The 24,813-nt window shown below is 41.7% G+C and overlaps 2 protein-coding genes across 4 annotated transcripts; both read right to left on the reverse strand.

Annotated features, from left to right (window-relative positions):
• Nucleotides 1–74: 74 nt before the first annotated feature.
• On the reverse strand, nt 75–7,922 carry LOC103985352 (phospholipid hydroperoxide glutathione peroxidase 1, chloroplastic). Its single transcript, XM_009403016.3, has 6 exons — nt 7,610–7,922; nt 2,976–3,052; nt 2,801–2,862; nt 1,808–1,926; nt 1,537–1,704; nt 75–505 (listed from the first exon to the last, which is right to left on the reverse strand). The coding sequence occupies exons 1-6, from the start codon at nt 7,856–7,858 to the stop codon at nt 476–478; spliced, it is 705 nt and encodes a 234-aa protein (XP_009401291.2). The 5' UTR covers nt 7,859–7,922; the 3' UTR covers nt 75–475.
• A 14,165-nt stretch (nt 7,923–22,087) lies between these two features.
• LOC135637586 (U-box domain-containing protein 4-like) lies at nt 22,088–24,570 on the reverse strand. 3 transcript variants are annotated; one of them, XM_065150203.1, is made up of 3 exons: nt 23,874–24,570; nt 22,839–23,808; nt 22,088–22,653 (listed from the first exon to the last, which is right to left on the reverse strand). In XM_065150203.1, exons 1-2 carry the CDS (start codon nt 24,368–24,370, stop codon nt 22,887–22,889), a joined length of 1,419 nt encoding a protein of 472 aa, XP_065006275.1. In that variant the 5' UTR covers nt 24,371–24,570; the 3' UTR covers nt 22,088–22,653; nt 22,839–22,886. The 3 variants fall into 3 exon arrangements, with proteins under 3 accessions (XP_065006275.1, XP_065006276.1, XP_065006274.1); XM_065150204.1 differs by having other exon boundaries at nt 22,088–23,766; XM_065150202.1 differs by having other exon boundaries at nt 22,088–23,808.
• Between the last annotated feature and the right edge of the window lie 243 nt (nt 24,571–24,813).

Consider the following 24,813-nt stretch of genomic DNA (forward strand, 5'->3'; position numbering starts at 1 on the left):
AATAATTTTAAGAATCAAACTCATCCAAGGATCACAATGTACTAGCACCAAAGTTGTCAACAATTTCAAACAAATGTCATAAATATTCTCTTTATTAAAAAAAGTGTGATGAATATCCATAAGCCCAATAGAATTTTCAGTTTTCCAACAGGTATCCCAGAAAGCAATTTGATATTTTCCCTTGCTTATTTAGGAACCAACTTGTACTCTGTTCCAGTATTGTACTTCTGATAGCATAGAGCTAAACTGAGGACACCTTATCTACTATTTTAGATACATGCTGAGTGCACTTGAACAAAATGTAATCAAATAATATGTCGAGTAAAGCTTTCAGAATATGAACTATAAATCCATCTGGTTCGGTTATGCATGGAGCCATCCAATTACAGGTTTAGAACTGAAGAAATGGGAGAAAAAGTTGTCCTTAGCAAGCATGGCTCAGTGCTCTATTCACATTCATACTGGATCAAAATGATTATGCCGCAAGGAGTTTCTGAATATCCTTCTGCAACAGAAAGTAGAAGTGTGTGAGATGTAAACTAAAGCTTTATTAAGAAGCAACACAATAATATCAACATCAACTACAATCAAGCTGTCATTGTAAAGGCACTGTCCCACTGCATCTACAGTGGTAACCTACCTCCAGAAACAGAATACAGTAGATGACTGAGTTTTTACATTTAGACTATCAAATGTCCTACCATTTTGTCATTAATGTCAACTGAAACACGGATTACAGGTGCATCATACAAAAATCTTGTTGCAAAAGCATATGGAAAATATAATAATTTGACCACAATTTAGATATGTTATTTCTGTAGTTGATGGAGATTTTCACAAGCACTTTGAACTGAGATGGCTACTCATTCTTAAATGGTTCCATAATTAGCTTCAAACATTTTGGTTTTAATCAGTATCCACATGCACTTCCAACCTATGATGGTTACTCATCTTTAAATATTTTCATGATTAGCTTCAAACACTGTGGTTTAAATCAGCAATTCATGTGGATGTGCAAATTTAGCAGATTGCAATGACCATAAAAAGTACTTCGACAGAACAAAACAGTGTTTATTAAGCTTGATCTTCACTGAGAAGTTCAAGGAAAGTACAACCTGTTAGATACCTCTTAGTGATCTAGCAAGAAAATTTATCTGTTTTGCTTTTTCTATATCAATCGTGCTTCAGCATTATGGAAACTGTGATTTGAATAGCATTCCTCAAAGCAATTTCCAGTGTTCATGCAATGCCTCTGTCTTGCAAAATAAGAAACACAAACTAACATTGAATCTCAGTCATCTCAGAGCATGTCATGAGAGGAACAAGTTGCTTCCATTATATAGACATTACACTCATTTTTCTTATTTTTCAAGCTTTCTTTTCGACATTAGAATCACTGAAGAAGCTTATATGCCAGAATTCATGATATGCACACATGTTATACTAGCACCAATGAGTCACTATGCAGAATTAGCATTTAATAGGATTTCTAGTGCCTAGTGTCTGATTATGACATTGTTAAGTCTATTTACACACCTCGATCTGGAAAGGAGAAGTTGTTGGTGGATATCTCTCCACCACTTTTCCATTCTTATCTACCAAAAACTTCTCAAAGTTCCACTTTATTAGATCACCAAGAAATCCCCCAGCGCTGGACTTGAGAAACTGATAAACTGGTGCAGTTTTTGGTCCATTAACGTCAACCTGTCATGTATAATATACTTTAAACATGAAGTTTCTATATATGTGCATATATTTTTCACATTGGCTGAAAAAGAATGCATCTAGAGGGGTTAATATGTCGTACCTTGTCAAAGATAGGAAAGTCTGTTTTAAACCTTGTACAGGCAAACTGTTTAATCTCTGAATTTGATCCAGGTTCTTGGCCCCCAAATTGATTGCAAGGGAAGGCCAAAATTTCAAATCCTGCATTAAGATTTTGTGAACATTTAGGTATATCTCACAGTAACAACAGCATGTACCCTACAGCAGACAATTTATCTGTTTTCAGCCAATATTCCATCCTCATACAAAACAATTCCTAAATGATCTTGTTCAACTATTACATAAATTTACTTCCATCCACTTCCTCAAGCCCATGAAATATGATTTTAGATATCAATTTTCAATCTTTAGTAATCAGATATCAGCACCTGAAAGCAAATGCCATAAGGTCCCACCATGGTTGAATAAGAGGGGCATGAGAGATATGAAGAACCTGACGTTGCTATAGGCATGTATCTTTATAAAGCAGAGGACAGATTATATTAGAAATATCCACTTCTGTTTCATGGAAGTGTGGGATGTATCGTTTTAGGAGATACATGTGCTCTTGTACAGATGATATTTCCATATTCATGCAAATGGTTTTTCTGAATGTCTGCAGTTAAAATGCAAGCAAAATAATGCAAAGTAGGGATGAGATCTTGTTGTTAAATCAAATGAATACAAATCTTGTGCTCAGGATAATCGTAACTTAGCCATGAGTTCAAGTTTCACTCTTAAAAATAAACACAAAGGAATTGAGTACTATCAACAGCCAACACTGGGGCTTCACTTACAATTGAATTCCCAAAATGCTTCCCTCAAAGTTGATATATTAAGCTATATGACAATGCTACAGTTACTCTTCATCTTCCTCATATAATAAGAGAAATGGATGTGAAAGCATGAATTGCAGGTCGAAATTAAATATCCAATGAATGATCTAGACCATCTTCAATTAGGAAATATAAAGTTAAAGATAGGAAAAAGAAAACAATTAATACAAAAGCTTATCCACTTGACAAATTTAGCATACCTTGTGTCTTGTACTTTTCATAAATGTGAGAGAGCTCCGTGTAATTTGATGTTGTCAACCCACTTAACAATTAGAAACAAATACTTTATCATTAAAAGGTTTGCAAAGCCAAACATTGAGCAGTAGTACCTACTACCAAGCACAAGCATTTAATTACAAATGGACAGAGAATCACCATTTTGAAGCAACGTTAACTATCAGCAAAACTTTCCCTTTAAATTTGGTCAGAGAAACATCCTTCCCATCAATATCCTGCATCATATTTATCCTTTGTTCAAGAAGAGAGAGTAAGGTAGACTATAATTGCACACATCAGAATTGACATCATCTTTGACACAACTACTTTTCCAGAATAAAGATGCATATTAAATCTCTCAAGAAAAAATATTAAGAGATGAGAAACGATATAGATATAGGATAAGGGAAGGATACAAGAGTAAGAAAAAGACAAGACAGATAATTTTATTTTGAATTTCAAAATACCAGTATGCTCATTAAGCACTTTAGACTTCCATTCTCTGCAACACTGCTTCATCTTTAAATATACGGGTACGCCACCCATATCTCCCAAGTCTATATCACATACAAAGTTCTAACCTTTGCAAAATCCACACGCTGAATCTAGTTAACCTCACTTTGCACAATTGTATTTATAGATTCACAATAAGCAGCATACACAACAAAAAAGCAGATCTACTTTTGCAAATGGAACTTCTTTGGAAGCAAGGTTAGTTAAAAACAGTGAAAATGTGCTTCCTTTTCACCGAACAAACTCACAAAAGATTAATTCCTCCGAATTTCCAACACCTCAGAAATCTTTAATTACTGATCAGACTGAAGTTTCCAGCATATTCATTAACTGCCTTAGCTTTATCTTATTCTAAATAGATTTATTTAATTGTCTTACCTCACTTTGTATAATTGTAATCATAACTTTAGAGTAAGCACTATACAGAATTAAAAATAAAAGCAGATCTAGAAATAATTTGACAGAAAATCTGCTTAACAATAATGGAGATCATATTCCTTTTTCTCCTAAATTCATCAATTCCTCCTGATATGACATATTCCAGCACCGTCCACGTGGCAACGGTCAACAACTACGTCAGTGCCAACAAAAGAGCTCCAAGTTGACAAGACGCGACAACTTAGACCCGAACGGGACGACTGCTTGCCCTTGTACTGTTCAGTGTTGTACAAGTTGGCATCGCATATCGCAGAGTTGCTCCGGAAAGCTCGGAACGACGCTACACAACGCGGGTCCGTACAGGTCGGTCGGCGCTTGCACGCAAGGTACAAGTCAGCCGCCCAAGGAGTTGACAGCCATTAAAGGACCATGTATGACCGACCACCCCTTCACAGGTATAAAAACCAACCCTCTGATCAATGCAGAGGGACTTCGAACACTCAACTCTCTCTTATTCCACTCGACTCTAACTTAACTTTCGGTGGGGTCGAGTCGAGAAATCCCCCTCCCGACCTCGACCTGTGTGTAGGGGCCCGGTGACGAAGAAGCAGGCCACTCACCAAGAGAGAAGACCGCACTCAGGAGGCGAGGCTCGAACTCAACCCGACCCAACGCTCACTTCCACCACTCGAGCTCCGCGTAGGCAACCTTACGCATCTGGGATTGGACCGAGTCGTGCTAACACCTCGACCACAACATAAAGGTTCACCAACATTTTGGCACTAGAAGGAGGGTTCGATGTGGCAAGAGTGTCCACCACCAAACAACCCCAGCGAACGCCTTGGCGAGAAGGCACCCGCCACCATCTCCACCTTTGACCTCGGAGGGCAGCTCCCTACTCTCCTGCATATGAATGGAAGCGCTTCGGCTCAAACTTCGGAGCGCTATTATCATTTGCTCAACGACCCCGGGCTCTTGCTTCCAGGGGCTGGCGTAGGGTAGTTGGTCATTTCCGTCGAGGCGTTCCTCAACCTCACCCACCATGTGCAAGCGTTAGCCGGGATGATGCAAACCATTGCACCCCTCATACCCAAGCTAGCTCAACAGACGGTTCTCCCCCCACGGTCGTCACTCGTGATCCAACCTATGCTCATCCCTACACGTCACAATGCCACCCCGGTCGACCAGCCGCCTCTGGCTCAAGATGCCCATCCCCCAACCGGAGAGCAATCGAGACACCCGAGGCCAACGACAGAGCGCAACGTCCCTATGCCCGAACGCGCTGCCTCGACCTTCCCCGAAGCCAACACCCTATCATTCAACTCGACGGATGACTCATTTCGAGCCCAATTGTGGTTGGTGAATCAGCGTCTGTACAAGATTCAAAGGGAATTATATAAATCCAAGGAGCTCGACGAAAAGCACCTCAGTTGGGTCCCCCTTTGCCCAAGAAATTCAGGACAAACCTATCCCCTCAACTTCCGTCTCCCGATGTTGGAGGCCTATGATGGTGACTCCTTCCGGGCCCAGATGACCCTATACGACACTTCTGATGCCCTAATGTGTCGGGCATTTCCTACCACCCTCCGAGGCGAGGCTCGGATGTGGTACAACCGATTGAGGTCGTCCTCGATCTCGTCTTTTGATCAGCTTGCAAGGGAACTCGAGCTTCACTTCCTACCCAGCACGCGACCTAAACCGTCCATAGCCATGCTCCTCGGGCTAAGGCAAAAGGAGGACGAATCCCTCTCCCTCTTCGTCGCTTGCTTCGCTACTGAAATCCGAGGGTTCCAGATGCCCACCCCTCTTTGGTTATGCAAGCGTTCTTGACGGGCCTACGACCTTCAAGGTTTTTTTAATCACTGGTCGAGAGGCCACCAGCAATCGTTCCAGCGGGCCAACCAGTATGTTACTGCTAAGGAACTGGTAGCAATAAAGTGCGAGGAGTCGCACAAGAGGTCCCGCCAAGAGCTACCCATGTGAGCAGACCGGGGAAAGAAGAAAGCCTGCCACAGCGAGGTCGGAAGTAGATAAGCCCAAGGTGTGCAAATAAAAAAAGAAAAAAAAAAAAGAGAGGGGGGGGGCGGGTTGGGGGCGCGCCGAGGGCCGCTACAACGTTGCATGTGCTCAAGTTATAAATCTCGACCAAGCCAATGCTCAAGCTAGGTTGCTCGGCCAGTCCAGTCCCTAGTGCCCGAACAGTGTTGCTCGGCCAGTCATGTGCAATCAGACGCTGCTCAGTTCATTCAATGTCCAAGCAACTGCTCGGCCAAACATGGGCCCGAGTAGTGTTGCTCGGCCAAGCCAATGCTCGAGCCACGTTGCTCGACCAATCCAGTCACTAGAGTTCGAGCAATGTTGCTTGGCCAGTCATGTGCAATCAGTCGTTGCTCTGTTCATTCAATGTCTGAGCAGCTGCTCGACCAAACATGGGCCCATGAAGTGTTGCTTGGCCAAGCCAATGCTCCAGCTACGCTGCTCGATTAATCCAGTCCCCAGTTCATGAGCAGTGTTACTCGACCAGTCATGTGTAATCAATTGTTGCTCAGTTCAGTCAATGTCCGATCAACTGCTCAATCAAACATGGGCCCAAGTAGTGTTACTCGGCCAAGCCAATGCTTGAGCTACGTTGCTTGGCTAGTCCAATCCCTAGTGCCCGAGCAGTGTTGCTTGGCCAATCTTGTGCAATCTGTCACTGCTCAGTCCATTCAATGTCCGAGCAGTTGCTTGGCCAATCATGTGCAATCTGTCACTACTCAGTCCATTCAATGTCCGAGCAATTGCTTGGCCAAACATGGGCCCGAGTAATGTTGCTCGGCCAAGCCAATGCTCGAGCTCCATTGCTCGGCCAATCATTTACAATCAGTCGCTGCTTAGTTCAGTTGATGTCCGAGCAATTGCTCGGCCAAACATGAGCTCGACTAGTGTTGCTCGGCCAAGTCAATGCCCGAGCTCCATTGCTAGGTTGAGTCTCTTATCCGAATAGTTGCTCGGCCAAATGTGGGTCCGAGCGGTGCTGCTCGGACAAGTCCATGCCCGAGCAGTGTTGTTCAACCAACAGATGTTCGAACAGTGTTGTTCAACCAGTCCTATATCCGAGTTATGCTGATCAGCCGACCTAACCCCCGAGCCCTCCACGAGGATCGCGACACCTCAGACCCGAACGGGATGATTGCTTGCCCTCATACTATTCGATGTCGTACAAGTCGGCGCCACATATCGCAGAGTGGCTCTAGAAAGCTTGAAACGGCACCACACGGTGTGGGTCCGTACAGGTCGGATGACGCTTGCACGCAATATACAAGCCAACCGTCCGAGAAGTTGACAGCCATTAAAGGACCGTGTACGATCGACCACCACTTTACAGTTATAAAAGCGAACCTCCTAATTAATGCAGAGAGACTTGGAACACTCAACTCTCTCTTATTCCACTCAACTCTAACTTAACTTTCAGAAGGATCTAAGTCGGGAAGTCCTCCTCCCGACCTCATGCACATAGACGACAACGAAGAAGCAGGCCACTCGCTAAGAGAGAAGATCGGACTCGGGAGGCGAGGCTCGGACCCAACCCGACCCAACGCTCACTTCCACCACCCGAGCTCCACGTGGGCAACCTTGCGCATCCGGGATTGGACCGAGCCGTGCTGACAGCTCGGCCAGGGCGTAAAAGTTCACCAACACCTCCAAATTACAAGCATCTAAAACATGACACTTCCTGACCACACCGAAGTTTTCAGTAGATTATGAACTGTCACATTTTTTAGTATTAAAGTGGTTTAACTGAAACCCGTTCAAAATCTTTAAGAAACCAACAATATGCTTCTAATCACACATTCATTTTTCCACGTTTTCTAGGACGGATAACACAGAAATATAAGCTTAGGAACGCATCAAGGTCGTACCTTTACAGTGAAATCATGGATGCTCTTCTCCGTGGCTGCGGTGGCATAGGCCACGCCGGGGGCCCTCACCGGTTTCGGCACAAATCCGGGTTCTTTATGCAACGGGAATGAGTGCTTGAGGGCCCGAAAGGCGGACCTAGGCAGTCCGAACGAGAAATAGGCAGAGCGATGGAAGAACGACCGGGATGCGCCATGGGGAGAAGGGCTGGCGTACAGGGGGGCGAAGAAGGCGGTGGCGGCGGAAGCCATTGAATCGAAGTCGAGGGCGAATTCGGGAATAGAATTTGAAGGTCGGAGGGTTTCGATCCCAAGATAAAAGAAGCCGTCGAAGAAGAGGAAAGGACGTTTATGGAAGCGAGCGGATCCACGTCGTCTTGTTCGGGAACACTCGGCCGTGTGTCCGCTCCTGATCGAGATTACCTGTTCATAGCCAGGCATCGTCTATGCCATGCTGAAGACGTGGGAGAAATTTAATGGTTCAAATACTGGGTCCCAGTTGCAAAAAGATTACACGATACGTCATTCCTTTAGACGCTGCTTGGCTCGATGCAGATGTTCACGTAAGGGAACAAGACAGCTTGTGGTAAGCCGGTCGCATGCCCTATGGCCCGAGTACTTGGTACAATCTGGTGGGGGCATCCTTTACTGGCCAATCATCATATGCCGCGTGTCTATACAGCAAAATCGCCTCATTTAAAACCCAAATTAATCCCTAATGTTACATCACAGTTATCATCAAGTCGATAATAACAATGATGGATCACAATATAATATCATACAAATCACAATATTCATACACATAACACATTCACTCACATTTTGACTGCATCAAATATTTCTTGTTTGTTCATATTTTCATGATTTTTTTGGGTATTTCTGATAATTTTATTCCTTGCAATGATAATATTGATAAAAAGAACAATCACATACACCATAAACTCCAATGACTACAAAATTGACAGCACAACTAAACAGTACAATGCAACAAATACAAGGAAGAACAGAATTGTATAGTTCATTCAATATTGTAGGGGCAGATTTTAGCAGCATTTGCTACTCTTTTGCTTGAAATTTCTGTAAGAATTTAGCCCAAATCACTTACACTATGTGTTGAAACAGTGGCTGTAATCCCTCTTTAAACAAAATCCAGTGGCAGTAATTTGCTATGCAAAGACATACAACCATAATATGAATGTATGTTTAGGAATCCTTTGCAGGAAGCAAAGGACTGACACCACCAATCTCTATTCTCCTTCTGCCTCAACTGCTCCCATGAAGACTTTGATACTTAACACATTAGATTTCTATTTCTGGTTGTAATCCTTTCAACACCATGAAGGCATATGCAGTAATCCTTCCTTGAGATCAAGTAGCTGCAATATGTATTGTTTTCATACCACCAGAATAAAAGACTTTAGTCTAAATCAACAGGTAAAGTTGACACAAGAACAAAGTCATTGAGTCTTTGTTATACCTGCTTGCTGAATTTGAACTTCCATAGCAGGAGATTGGCATATCTACAGAACACAAGATTTGTGTATGCCTTCTTAAGATCATTATATTGGGTATCAGTGCTGACTAAAATCAAGTATCAGCTCAATAACATGCCTAGGGCTGTCAAAAATTATTTGGATCATAGAGATTCTTTAAAATGCAGCAGCATTCAAATGGTCTATAATCATGGAATAGCATTCACCTCTCATAAGATTTCAGATGTTCTGAAGAATTCTTTAAACTCCTCGGCGCACTTTGTAGATATTAGTTAATCATCAGTAGTCTAAAACAAAGCATCCCTAAATAATTACTGTTTTATTGGTTTAGAAAGCAGAATTCCATCTTCTTCAGTTTATTCAGGCCTCATATCTGCATCCACAACAGCACTAATACTCAATCTGATACCGACTTCCGGTACAAAGTATCAGAAACTGAAACAATATGATAATATATTGTCTTTTGCAGTGAGCTTCTGACCTCCTAATCTTGCATGAAAAATCCTCAAAACAATATTTGAAGAATGCCCGTCATTGTTAGTCCTACGATAAATTGTGGTCACTGGTTTAACCAAGTTCGATGAAAAAAATGGTTTAAAATGAAAAGAAATAACTCAGAACCAAACCAGCTCGACCGCTATAAACACAAAATGCAAGCTGATTTTACTTACAGATGATATTAATTTTTTTACAATCTATAGTAGAATGATCTTTAAAAGTAGAACGATCTTAAAAGTTACAATTGTCCCAAAATCTAAAACCATGATGGATGCAGATCATACACGAATGGCTACATGGCACGACTTTGTCTTCTAATTGCTAGTGTAAGGAAAAAGACTAGATATGCATCATTCCCAGCTGCAACAACAAAAGATATTTGGATTCAACAAGGCAGATTCCAGTGTCCAAAAAGCAATGTATAGAGAAAGATATTCGATGTTGCTAAATTATTCACCACTGGCAAACCATTTAAAAGCTTAATGAATTTTCATTAAGATGATTGTTCTGTTCTCTATTGCCTCCATGTCACTGTTGCTTCATCGTAAATTTTGCGGTCATAAAATATCATGATAGATTGAAATGGAGAAGAAAGTAGGTATTAAGATAAGATTTATATGATGATCTAAGAGACCGAAAACAAGGATCCTAAAAATTCTATCAGACACCACCCTCTCTCATACTACTTGATCAAAGCCACTCTCTTGATGGACACCTTTTGGTCCGCTTTGCGACAAATAGGTGATGATAGTTTCATTAAACTTATATAGGATTACGATCATGCTTCGTTGCATACCCAAAAGAGATTTAACTCAAAATTGTTGACTAATTGTTAAAATTGTAATATTTTTATGAACTCAAAGCATGTAAACATCAACATCAGCTTATCGAATAACTCCGTAGACTAACAAATACGTTAAGCAGACGATGCCGAGACTAGAAAAATTCTAGCACTAATGTAATAGATAGATCTTGCTAAAGCACTAGCTTACATGGCTCTATGCTCTAAGACGACAAGAAGAATATTTAGAAAGCTAACCTACCTTTTCATCAGCATCTTCCACGGTAGCTTAGTATGGATGGCATGCATCCTAACCCCAACTGAGAAGTGTATAATCTCTATATTAAAGCCACATAATGTAATGAAAACAAGTTGCTTACAATTTGAAGAATTATCCACTGATGAATGAAAAATGCATATCTATTATAATTTAGGACAAAGTTATTATATCTCAAGAGATGAATGAATCCCAATATCCTTTAATGGCTCTTATTGTATCAGTTAAAATATCAATCCACAATAAAAGAAAAGAAAATCAAACAGATTAAGGTTAACCAAACTAAAATTATTATCATACAATTACTAATAACTCCAATCATTTTGACAAACTATAGAAGAAAATTTTGCAACTTATGAATGCATACTGAAACACTATATTAAAAGAAAGTTTAACCACAATTACACAAATACAAGTATGAAATTTACCAATTCAAATTAAGGATAATCCATGAATCAAACAACTTTGTATAGTGATATTAGATAACAACTTTGAAGAGATTTGGAGGAGAAAATAGCACACAAAAACCCTACTACAAAGTGATTATCACATTAATAAATATAAGAAAGCAGTATCTATATCTTATACAATTTCATTGTAAGAATTGAACTGTCATAAACAAAATCAGATTAACGAGTTACACGAGATTAACTGCTTGTATATTCCAATTCGATCTACAACTAAGAACAACCTGCTAAGATCAAAATCTAGGTTTATGATGACAGCATTTCACCTGCATAAGCAAATTAGTGTCTACAAGAGCGAGATTACAAAAGGATATACAAGGAAATAACATACATAAAGATAGGTATTAAAGAAGCCAAGCATCGCGAGAAATATAGACATAATATGTTTTAAGAAATAAATTTGTTAAGTAGTGCGACCCAAAAAACAAATCCGAACTATTATTTTCAAATGTTTACATATGAAAAGCTAGAAATCCTTTTATAGTCATAGATTCAACATTGGTGATTAGTCTTCCTTTTTTAAGTATAATCACCAAGTAGAGATGGATTGGAGAAACACAGTTGCTCGAGGCTGAAAGCCTTTATAATCAGATAAATAGAAAAATTTTCATATGGTTTTCACCTTATTTCAAGTCAAGCTTTTAAGAGAAAATCTAAATGCATATTCATGAAATGGAGGATAAAGCCAAATTGAGGAGGTAGAAGATTAAAACTAATCAATAAGTAGACCAAAATTCAACATAACATGATACAGTCAATCTATCCACAAATAATATGCCGTGACATAAACATCGGTACGCTAAAATAAGTACTTATGAAGCATAAATAGTATGTAAACTTTAGCTGCTATCATTAAACTTTAAATGAAGTCATTATATCTAAACTTCAAAGTTCAAACTTTAAATTTTATTATCCTACTACCAAAAAGTGAACTTTAAATTCTTGGACAGAAATCTGAGTTCTACTTGAGTAGAATAAAGCAGGGGTAATGTTTCATGTCTAATTTATTATTAGGACCAAGATTAAAAGAAATAGTATGTATATGATCAAGTGAGTCCTTTTTATTAGACAACTCCACATCATATGGTTTACCAATTGCATGTCCATGTTTTTCTTTCTCTTCAATGATTTCTCAATTAATAGAGAGAGAGAGAGAGAGAGAGAGCTTACCTATACTTCAAAGCTCCAGTTGCCGATGAACTCTCGTGAAATAAATTAGGTCATCCCCACTAGTGCAGCAAACATTCAATTTTTTTGGTAACATTATGACATGATTTGATGTTTATCCTGATTTAAATATATATTTGGGACTCATTTCCCATCCACATCCACATTTTTCCATGTATAACCCACTGATCTACCTAGAGCCAACCTTCTTCCCTATGATATTGCAGTCATTAGACCTACTTGGTGTCACAAGGCAAAGCAAAAAAAAGCCATATGCATATACTCACATGAAAGATCTTCCTGCTTGCACTTGGTTGAACAAAGACTTGAAGCTTATGGCAAGAATAAGGAATATATAATTCCAAACATATATAAAATATGACATGCAAGGAGTGATCATCAACCATGGAACAATTTCTTACCTAGAAATGTCTCATAGAGAACCAAGATCTGCTGACACAAGTGGGTAGCTGCATTGAATATTTGAGCAAGAACTTCTAACTGCCAGTTGGATAGGAGCAGGAGCTACAGATCCAGGAAAACAACTAAGAGAAATCTGCAGCACAGTGTAGACCAAGAAAGCACATACTGAAATTAGAAAGTACGGAAATAATCTACAGGAGACAAGCCTAAGATGGAAGGCAGATCCGGGTGTTGCTGCTGAGATCCACTTCTTCCTATGGTTTTGGAACCATGAAGCCATGCAAACTTCTGTGCAAGTACATAAGGAGGTCTAATCGACAGGCCGCATGAAGACAAGTGAAGATAGATAGATCTGGCAGAGAAAAAGGGAGAAGAAGAAGAGAGAAGGATTCACACAACACGCCATAGCATATCATCATTTCTTGCCTCAGATCTCGTAACACGTTTCGATGCACAGGAAGACCACAGACAAAGCATGCCGGAATGAGAAGAAGACCAGAATGAGAAGTAAACCTATGGTTTTGGAACCATGAAGCCATGCAAACTTCTGTGCAAGTACATCAGGAGAACTAATCGACAGGCAGCATGAAGAAAAGTGAAGATAGATCTGGCAGAAGAGATACTTAGATCTGGCAGAGAGAAAGGGAGAAGAACAAGAAGAGGAAGAAGAAGAGAGAACGATAAACACGCCATAGCATTATTATCATGATTTCTTACCTCAGATCTCGTTTCGGATGCACAGGAAACCACAGACAAAGCATGCCGGAATGAGAAGAAAACCAGATCTCAAAGCATCCGTAGTCCGAGAGCAGAAACAAAGTACAATAAACATACCATTATAGTTCATGCACCGAGTACTTCGCCTCTTCCTCGGAAAACGCATTCTTTCTCCATGGATATCCGAGCCAGATGAGACATCTCACAGTCCTGACAGAGACAAGATAAAAGAAGTGCGACAAATGGATCACAGAGAAAGTAAAGAAGACGAACCCTAAACGCGCGTGGCCTTCTCTCCAGAGGGCGAAGATGTCGACGCCAGACACACCTTTCCCATTAACACTTGTCTTACAGCGACTCCTGCGCCTCTTATCATCAGTGCTGGTGCCGTTCTTTTGTGAAGGAGAAGAGAGATAGAGAGAGCTGACAGAAAGAGAAATGAGCACGCAACAGAAACGGCATCGGATCGGTGCAATTGCCGCTGTGTGCTCACTCTCTTCTGTCAGCCTTCATACCATTCACACCATCAAAGAGATGGCTGTAAGATCAAACCTGGAACATAACTGCTGATTTCTAAGATGTAGAAGACCTCAGATCTGATGCTCTTCTCCTCTCTTTGCTCTTCCTCATATAGAGAAGCTGACTTCTAAGATGTAGAAGAGCTCAGATCTGATGCTCTCCTCCTCTCTTTGCTCGTCCTTATATAGAGAAGATTCCATCTAGGGTTTCCACTTCCTCCCTCTCTCTCTCTCTCTCTCTCTCTCTCTATCCATCTCAAATCTGTTACATTAATAGCTAATCACGCGTAACGTCGGTAATCCACCATAAAAGAAGGGATCAATAAGCGTGCATGAAAAGAGAGGGAAACATAAGATAAGATTCTCCTGAGACCACCTGTCGACTGTTGATTGGCCTGTTCGGTCGACAGCTATTGATTGGACCACGATGAGGAGGAGGACGGCCATGTCCAACCCACCATTATCTTCTCAGTTACCAACACAGGCAAATTAATTAGTTGTTTGATTGGCCTGCATGCAAAGGTGTGTCAGGTTAATTAGCTGCTCAAGATTAGATTAACAAGATTAAGGAGCTACTCGTATCAGTGGTCAATAAAGGATGGCATTTGATCCAAGTTTTTTATAGCCCGTTTGAGCTTTCTTTTTGTCGTCCTGCTCAAAGGTAAAGATCGCTCCGCCGATACTGTTGCAGAATTGGCATCTGAGGCCCCTTCCCTCGCTGGATTTTGAATTCATGGCACCGGTGGCTTGAACATGGTGTCCCACTCTTTGTCATTTCAAATGTTTAGGTTACAAGTTGCATTCTTCCACATACTTCCATGTCGAAGAAGTGGAAAGATAGATAATTTCTACTCCTTATATCTATCAGAATAATCATCATTTCCTTTATGTTGAATCAGCTTATCTTGGAGTTGGAGTTAAATTCCGGACTTGATCTTGATTGAGTATACTTGAGCTGGATTGATCATCTCCTGATAAACAAAAATGATCTTGATCGTCGATACAAAACAATCATCACATTCGAATGATCGAATTGGGAGCACGAATTTTATTATTCTCTTTCCTACATCTCAATTACCATCTATTAGAAGAATATAGTTTTAATAGGATCAAACCACTCGGTATTGAAATCGATTAAGGAATTTAAGAGAGAGATTAAAATTCCTTTGCCCATAAATTGGAGTAATTTTCCAGTTTAAATCAATTAAAGGTACATGTAAACTGTAATCTTCTCCGAGAAGGAGAAAGTTTGATTGGTTTCTTTGAAGCACTGCTCTATTTCCAGAATTTTGAGTTATCGAACCTTGTTGACATCCTTAATTAACAGGAAATTATCCTATAATTTATTGGAAAGAATAAATACAAAAATTACCAACAAATATATAATATACACATTGATGTGTCCTCCTATAAGATTTGCTTGTCAACCTATCCATGTTTTGTCTTGTTATTGTCCCATGTCTGCATCAATGCTTAACAGGGCATGATGTTCATGAACAGTTTATTGGCAGTTGATGTTAGAAAAACATCATTAATCTTAATGTTGTCATCTAATCTGTTCATATATTTGCTAAATGTATACTGAGTGTGACCCAATTGGCTGTAGAGTTCTTCGTGTTTGTGTTAGCAATAGGAGTTGAACATGGATCTTGAGTGATATATCAGAAATAAATGTTCCTGAACATGTCAAAGTATTGCTGTACGATGAAGGTGTGTATCTCCCAGCTAATGGAAGCAAGCATTAAGCTCATCAAGATGGTACTTTTGAGATGAAAAAATCATGCTCCTAGGAGTCATCTATATGAAGATCGAGATTGAGAGGGGTTTCTTGACTCGATCCTTCTGACACATAAGATAATAAGTAATTTGAGATCCTCAAATATGAGTTCAAGTAGTTCGAAACGAGTCCTTTATATTAGGTTTAAAATATTATTTTATACTTTAGAGGATGATTATCTTCTTCATTATAATGGATGAGAAGAAAGCTTGTAGTTGTTGAATTTTGTTATTGCCTTTTTTGTCATAATGGATGAGAATAGAGTATGTGATTGCCTTCCTCGGATAAGAAGAAAGTTTATGTTTTCCTTATTATAATGGTAGAGGGTGACTTGGATCTCATGTGATAACCACCTATCAATTGATAGTAAATCTCCTATCATTTGTCCCCCTCGAAGGTGTGCTTCGAGGTTTTTGAAAGAGGGGTTTGAAGCGCATTGTTTAGTTTATCCAACATGGGAGTATTCGGGATCTCATCTTCTGGGTTAGGTTTTCTTGATTCAGGTATTCAGGAACGTTGGGCCTATGTTTCTACCATAGTGGATTTTACTCAGCATATGTTAGATTTTCCCGACTTACACACCTCGGGCACATATTGTCCTGTATCTCTGTTGTGACAGATTTCTTTGGGCATGAGTCGGGTTTTTCGACCTATGTATTTTAGGAGTATTTGGCCTTATACCTCCATCACAGTAAATTTATCTTGGCGTGGGTCAAGTTTTTCTGACTCTTGTATCTCAAACATATTTGGCATTGCGCTTCTACCATAGTGGATTTATCTTGGTATTGGTCAATTTTTTGACTCATGTGTCTTGAGCAAATTTGGCCTTGTGCCTCCACCGTAGCGGATTTATATTAGTGTAGGTTGGATTTTCCTAACTCACATGTCTTGAGCGTATTTGGTCTTGCGTCTCCTCTATAGCGGATCCCTTCATGTCGGTTGGATTTTTTTGTACTCATACATCTCGGGTATGTTTCACCTTATGCTTCCATTGTAGTAGATTTCTACTTATGTAAGTTAGATTTTTTCGATTCACATACCTCGGACATATTTTATCCTATGCTTCCATCATAGCAAATTTCTTCACATGAGTTGGGTTTTTCCAACTCATGCATCTCGGGCACAGTGGCCTTTTGTCTCCATCATGACGGATTTCTTTTCATGTGAGTTAGGTTTTCTTGACTTACGAATATCCTGCATATTTGGCCTTGCGTCTCCATTATGGTGGATTTCTTTTTATGTGGTTTAGGTCTTCCTAACTCATATGTCTTGTGCCCATTTGGCCTTGCTCATTCGTCGTAGCGGATCTACCTCAACGTCAGCCAGGTTTCCTGATTTATACACCTCAGGCACAGTTGGTCGTATGCCTTTATCATAGCATATTTGCTTTGACGCTGGTCGGATTTTATGACTTACATGTCTCAGGTATATTTGACATTGTGCCTTTGTTGTACTAGGTTTTTCTCGGCGTCAGTTAGGTTTCTAACTCACATACCTCGGACACATTTGACCTTGTACCTCCACTATAACAAATTTACCTCGGCATTAGTTAAGTTTCTTGACTCATATGTCTTCTACACATTTGGTTTTATGCCTCTATCATAGTGAATTTACCTCTGTGCTATTTTGGTTTCTCAACTTACATGCCTCGATTACATTTAACCTTGTGCCTTCGTCGTAATAGATTTACCTCGACGCCATTTGGTTTTTCCGACTCAAGTGCATTGGGCATATTTGGCCTTGTGCCTTTACTGTAGTAGATTTTAAGTCCATTTTCTGGCGTAATAGATCTTAGGTCTTCTTGCCGTGGTAGGCTTCAAAATTTATTTCCGTCATAACAGATCTTAGGTCTTTCCATCGTGGCGATCTTCAAATTTTCTTTCTATCATGACGAATTTCATGTTCCTTCTTTGGTGTAGTGGATCTCGGGTCTTCTCATCATGGTGGGCTTTAAATCTTCTTTCCACCATGATGAATTTTATATCTCTTATCCGTCATAGTGGATCTATGGTCTTCCCACTACGGCAGGCTCCAAATCTTCATTTCGTTATAGCGGATTTCATGCCCCTTTTTCACCATAGAAGATCTTGAGTCTTTGTACCATGGCAGGATTCAAATCTTCTTTCCATTATGGCATATTTCATGTCCCTTCTCCTCCATAGTGGATCTTGAGTCTTCCCACCATGGCATGCTTTAAATCTTCTTTCCGCTATGGTAGATTTTATGTTTCATCTTTGCTGTAGCGGATCTCAGTTCTTCCTATCATTGTGAGTTTTAAATCTTCTTTTTTATCATGACAAATTTTATATCTCTTCTCTATCATAGAGGATCTCGGGTCTTCCCGTCATAGCGCGCTTCAAATCCTTTTTTCATCATGATAGATTTCATGTCCCCTCTTTGCCATAGCGAATCTCGAGTCTTCTAGCCATAGCGAGCTTTAAGTCATTCCTTTATCATGGCAAATCTTGGGTCCTCCCTATACCATGGCAAATTTCAAGTCCTCTTGCCATGACAGGTTTTAAGTCCTCCCCCTATTGTGGTAGACTTCAAGTCCTCCTTTTACCATGGCAAACTTCAAGTCCTCTTCTCATCGTGGTGGGCTTTGTCCAGGGGTGCCTCAATCAGTGGCTCCAACGGCTCCGAATGTTGGAGGGACTTGATAAAATTTCAGAGATTGATCGACAACACTTTAGGCTGGGCCTCCTTTGGTAAGGAGATCGCCATCATATAACACTAGCGTGACTCTTTCGAGTTGCTTCTCAACTTTTTGATGTCGGTCCTTATTAGAAATTTCATCATCATGAATTAGGTTATCATTGTTTTGGATCAGGGTTTGTCTCCAAACATGATGTGTAGGCTGTATCAATTATAACCCTTTTCATTTGAGAATTAATCATCCTCACGGAGACCACCAAGGCATTGCTATGGTTTAGATTGAGGTACGATGTCTCTTCTTTTTTGAAGGTTATTTCCGAGTCGTCCTCATACCTCAAGCACTTTTGGATGGTAGCTTGGGCATAGGGTTTATAACCCAAGGAGTTATCTCCTCCCGAGGTAGGTCTACCGATGTTAATATTGATTTGCCTCTCCACTGGCCCTTAAGGTTGGGGCAAAGGTTTTTGGTGCCTCAAGACGAACCTCCTAAGGAATTCTTGATGAATGAGTTCTTCGATTTGCTCCTTTAAATCATGATAGTCCTCTGTATCATGGCTATAATCACAGTGGAGATGGTAGTACTTAGATTTGTTCCCCTTGTCTAATGGTGTATTTATCAATTAAGAGTCTTTCAAGAGCCCTTTTTCCTTAATCTGTAAAAAGATTTCAGTTCTAATTATGTTCAAGAGAGTCGACTCGAATCTTGGGTGTGGTAGCTTAGGTTGATTATTTATTCTTCACCTCATGTTCTTCATTGGGTGACCTCGGGGTCAGGACTAATGATAGTCACTCGTGTCTCGACCTTTTGTATGTCTCCTCATGCTTACTCGAGACTATTGTCTCCATAACAATATATTGGTTAGCCCTCTAGAGCACGTCAGGCATCATCACCGGTGGCCTTTCCACTAATGACAAAAAAAAAAGAGATGGCTTGAACCCCATCATGAAAGCCTATATTGTAAGCGATGGATGAGCTTATTGCATGTATTAAATCTTGTTAGCGAATCAAGCAATAAAGTTGCAGAGTGTTTCTTCCTTCCCTTTCCTAAGTCTAAGAAACATTGTTGCCAATGGCCTTGGGCGCACATTCTCGAAAAAGCAGAGATCAAACTCCTTCATGAGCTGAGTGAAGGAGTCAACTAAGAGGAGCTTCAAGCAAGTATACTATTCTCATGTTAAACCCCTTAACGTTGTCAAGAAGGCATGATATATCAGGACATCCGATGTATCGTATAGTAACATCTAGGCGCCAAAGGTGATAATGTGCTCTATTAGGTCGACATTGCCATCAAAGGCCTCTAGCAATAGAAGGTGAAAGTTCATCAGGATTGATTCCTCTTAAATGTTTTGAGTGAATGAGGATCGACCCGAGGTGAGATCGATCGGATTCTCCCCTTAGATTGCTAAAATTCCCATCACATCTCATATTCGTCATCCATTGAATTCACTTATTGAGTCTCGAATTCAGGTGGAGCAGAGTGGTGGTGTGACAGTGCACTGAACTCCACCATTGGGGAATAGGGGGCTCCTTCAACTGGCAGTCTGACAAACATCGAGCGATCCTGAGATTTTGGCATCACATTGGTCGAGGGGATTCTAATGGGTGTTGCTACTAGTGATGATTGAGGCATCACCAGTTGGGCTAGATGAGATGATGGCTGAGATAATGTGTCACTTGTTGAGCTAGTTGAGATAAGAGCGGGGCAATACCTTGCAACATGCTCATGAGCATCTGAACCTAATGGATGAGGTTCAGGAACACCTCAACAAGAACGGGTAGGTGGCTCGAGTTCATCCTTAGGGGTGAGGGGCCTGGGTCATTGAACAGACGCTAATGCCCAATCAGCGTCTACGCCGAGGTGGACACGTCCACATATGAGAATGATAATAGTTGCCCCTTGAGTAAAAGTGTTGTGGATTGAAGGTGCAACCTCATTATTAGAGCGTTCATTGAGAGGAATGGTAAATGAATATTTTTATGACATCAGGCCCTCCTTTTATCACTAAAATGTTAGGGGAAAATGTCATTAATATCTTAGTCAGCCCAATATGGTCCAAATCCTTGTGCACAAGAATATCTTAGATATCTTCAAGGTAAAAATATCATACTCCCGAGGCAAAAATATCGTGCTCTCGATGTGCCACATACACGAAGACCTACGTCTATAAGGGTCGATTAAGCTAGTAATATGAGGTCTCCAAATTTGGGTTCGAGTAGTTCAAAATGAGTCCCGTGCATTAGGCTTAAGATATCTTTTTATATATTTGAGAATGAGAAGGGCGTTTCTTTCTCATCATAATGAATGAGAAAGAAGTTTATGATTACCTTATTTATCATAAAGGATAAGAAGAAAACTTGTAATTATCCACCTTGGATGACAATAGAGAATAAATAAGAAGAGATTTATGATTACATTCCTTGCGATAATAAATGAGAAGGAAGCTTATATTTTTCTTCTTTGAATTTTTTTTTATCTTCATCAATAAGAATGACTTAGATCTCGTGTGCTAGTCATATGGCACTGAGCTTAAGTTTAGAGACTTCCTCCTAAGTTTCTTGTTCTATGCAAACCCAGCTTCCCCACCTGCATGTCTAATTAGAAAAGCTTTAAACTTGTTCATACATTGATGAATGAGTTTCTCATTCAAATTATGTAAGATTATAACAACAATCCAAATGGCAAGAAAAGATTATCACAAAAGTCATCATCTTCTGTGATTGTAATTCTGTAAACATATGCATGTAGGCTGCTGAAGAACTGCTGCTGAAGAACTCTGATCTATTGGTGACTCAAGTAAAGACCAAAGAGTTAGCATTTCATGTATGTGGTAGGTATTTGGTAGATCAAATGTCTCAAACATATTGATTAAGAGGACCAACATCCTCACATACTGTTCTTAATGTGTGAAAATGATGGGTGTCTGTGAGGTTTATACCTGAGGCACCTTTTAGAAACCTATCCCTTTCTCCATCACTCCTACACCCTGTCCATTATTCCCCCCAAACCAAGAAATCCAATCCTGAGCTGGCTTGGCATGATTGTCCTTCCAACTTCCCCCATTTGCTACTGGATTTTGTTTATGATTAATCTAGCATCATTTTCTCCATCATTTTTATATTTTTCTTTCTAAAGAGTAATGAAAATGAAGTTTAATCCCAAGTCCATACATCATAGATGAGGTTTATCACCACTAGAAAATGTTTTAAGATGAGAATTCCAATCCTCAACCTAAAATTAATTTGATACATTAACAGATGTTAAATTTATAGGACTAAATTTATAGAACAGATGTTAAATTTTAAGATGAGAATTCCAATCCTCAACCTAAAATAATATTTCAGTTCTAAAAATTTGTGAGATGTGATTTAAAATTATAGAGATAAGTGAATTAAGTACAGTATAGTCAAATTACTTGGTTCCATCCTTGCATGGATCACTTCTACAGAACAGCAACCAGTGGAAGACACCTGAGTCTTGTTCTAAGCTCCTAACTATTATTTGCCCTTCTCTGTGCTCTAACAGCATATGCATGCATTTAGAGAACTTCATCAGAGATGGTGCCAAGTTGCTGCAAACTGACATCATTTGCTGAAAGCTTCAAATTTTAATTCCTAACATGTTTTTCAGGTCTTAATTCCCATTTGCTGAGAGCATCAGAACAACAGAGAATGCTCCCCATTGACCTAAAGGGAGTACAGCACCACCATAAATAATAGGGATGTGCTTTATCTTTTATCATTTCCCATGCATACATTACACCAACCAAGGCACACATTTATGCCAGAGATTCCCACACCTTTCGTCAAGCAGAAATCTACTGTTCTTAATGAGGCCATGCTGAGAACCGTGAAGGTAACAAGGCACTCCAACACACCGACTTTGACTCTTTAACTAAATGACAAAAACAGTCATAAATACTGGAAAATGCCAAAATCTTCCTCAGAAGTGAACAAACAATCTATCCTGCCAAAGATTCTTCACAAGCAGCTAAAATTTCAGCTAAGTAGAGCTGTTTGTTAGCTTCATGCTTCTTGTTGGATAGCCCTCTGACTCTCTTCCGTGTTTCTTTGTGTAAAGGTCTACAGCATATGGGACGAGGGTCTTGGGAGCAGTGATGACAACGTCAAACTCAGTCGCACCTACGTGTTACCCATGCAGCAGAGGAAACAGATCAGAGAGGCCAAGAACTGGTTCTTTCTGAGACAGATGGAGTCAATGATCCCAAAATCGAATTTTTTTCTTGTTTACCGTGCAGCATAATCTAACCAAAACCTGCAGCAAAGACGAAAGGAAGTAAATAGATGTAGTTTTTATCCGAACAGAGGAGAGAAGACAAGAGAGAAGCAGAGGAAAAGACGAAAGGAAGTAAAAAGATGTAGTTTTTATGCGAACAGAGGAAAGACGTAGTTTTTAGCCGAACAGAGGAGAGAAGACGAGAGAGAAGCAGAGGAAAAAGCCTTCATCATCGCCTTAGTGATCCTCATGTACAGGGCTTTCTTCTTCTCCTAGAAAGGCAAGCTTTTGGTCGCCGAGGTGGTGGTTAGCGCCGTGAACCTTTCCGACAGCCCAAAGTCTTGCGGCAGATTCGCCCGCCGGGTGATCCTCCTCATGTTGCTATGGAGACTCTGCTGGACCAATTCCCTCACCGCTCTCCTTTCCTCGCTCATCCTGTCGTCCCCCTTCCCTTCCGCCGCCGTGGCCACGGAGAGAGGCGCCGACACCGCCACAGCGCCGGAAGCGGCTGCTGAGGTGACCTTTTTCCCCTTGTCCACTGTCAGGACCTCCAAGACGCGGGAAGCTCGCTTCTGGGCGAGGGGAGAGCCCAGGAGTGTGAGCTCGAGGAGCGCCGACACGGCGCCGGCCTCGACCATGGCTGCCCGGTCGCATGGCCCACCCTTGTGCGCCATTACCATCAGCACGTGCGCCGCCTTCTCCTGGCATCCGGCGGCGTCGCACCACCCAAGGACGTCGACGAGGGTCGGGACGGCGTCGGTGCACCGGCTCACCGCCCGCCGCCCCTCGCCGGTTGCGACGAGGTTGGAGAGCGCCGTGAGCGCCCGCTCGCTCACCTCCATGTCGCCGATCGACGCGAAAAGCGCGGGGACGAGGCCGGCGTCGACGAGGCGGGGTGCGTTGGTGGAAGCGATGGACAGGTTGAAGAGTGCGCGCAAGGCGTCCTGCCTCGCCGTGGAGTTACCACTTTTGAAGGCAGACATCAGGAAGGGGATCGCGCCCGAGGCTCCGACGACGGGCTTGTTGGAATCCAAAGCGCTGAGGCTGAGGAAATTGGCCACGATGGCTTCCGAAACCGATGGGGAACTCCCCGATTCGATCAGATTCAGCATCTTGTGGACGGCGCCGGCCTTCACTGCAGCCGCTTTGTTCCTGCAACCGAATCCACCACCACCCACAACAGCAACAGAGAACCTAAGAGGCAGAACGAAATGAAAGCCAGCTTTGGATGAGAGAGAGGAGACAGAGAGAGGGTTTACAAGTCGTTGCCGATCCCAAGGTTGAGGAGCGCGTAGAGCGCGGCGAGATGGAGCTCGGAATCCTTCGAATCGAGCATGGCGACCAAAGGAGGGATCGCCCCAAGCGTGGCGAACGTCTTTCTCGCCCCCGGGTCGTCCTTAGCAAGCCTCCTGACCTCGGCCGCCGCTTCTTTCCGCCGGTCCAGCTCCCCGTCGCCGTCACCAAGCTGAAGCAACCCCGCCGCGCGCTGGAGCTCCTCGAAAGCTCCGATCTTTCGCCTCGTTTCCGCCTCCGCCCCCCGGTCGGAGCAACTTTCCGGCTCCTCGGCCCTCATCAACTCCTCCAGCCGCCTCGTAGTCGGGCGGGAAGCAAGCGAGCAGAGGTCTTCCTTCCGGCCGCGGCGGTGGCCGGAGGCGCCGCAGGCCACGGCGTCGAGGAGCTTGCGGCGGAGCGTCGCGGCAGAGAAGGGCGGCCAGGGGCGGAATCTGGCGGCGGCGGATCGGTCGCATTCGGCCATGCTGTGTTCGCTAAAAGCGTCGCATTTGAAGGAGAACGGAGGGGAAGACAAGGCAAGAAAGAGAGGAACAAGGAGGCCTAGTGAGAACCACAGCCCGTGGCAACGATGGAGGGGGAGTGCAGTACACTCCACCCAGAGAGCGGGGCGGTTCGCTTCTTTGCCACTGAGCCACGGCTGCTCTGCTCCGATATTACCGCCATGGTTGTATAAAATGGCGGGACTCAAGATCCGGGGAAAACTTCCCGATGTAAGAGAGGCGACAACGCTCAAGGGTCCCGGCCAGGTGGCATGTTTACATTGTTCGATTACAGCGGGACCCATCGTGAATCCCAATCTGTGGACCTTTGTGATTAGTAATATATGTCTTTGAATAATATAAATCAAACCTCTTTAAAGTTCATGTTAACTACTAGTCATAATTATCATTGTAGATAGACAAAATA

The sequence above is a fragment of the Musa acuminata genome, chromosome BXJ3-5 (assembly GCF_036884655.1).
Source record: "Musa acuminata AAA Group cultivar baxijiao chromosome BXJ3-5, Cavendish_Baxijiao_AAA, whole genome shotgun sequence".
Taxonomy (NCBI): domain Eukaryota; kingdom Viridiplantae; phylum Streptophyta; class Magnoliopsida; order Zingiberales; family Musaceae; genus Musa; species Musa acuminata.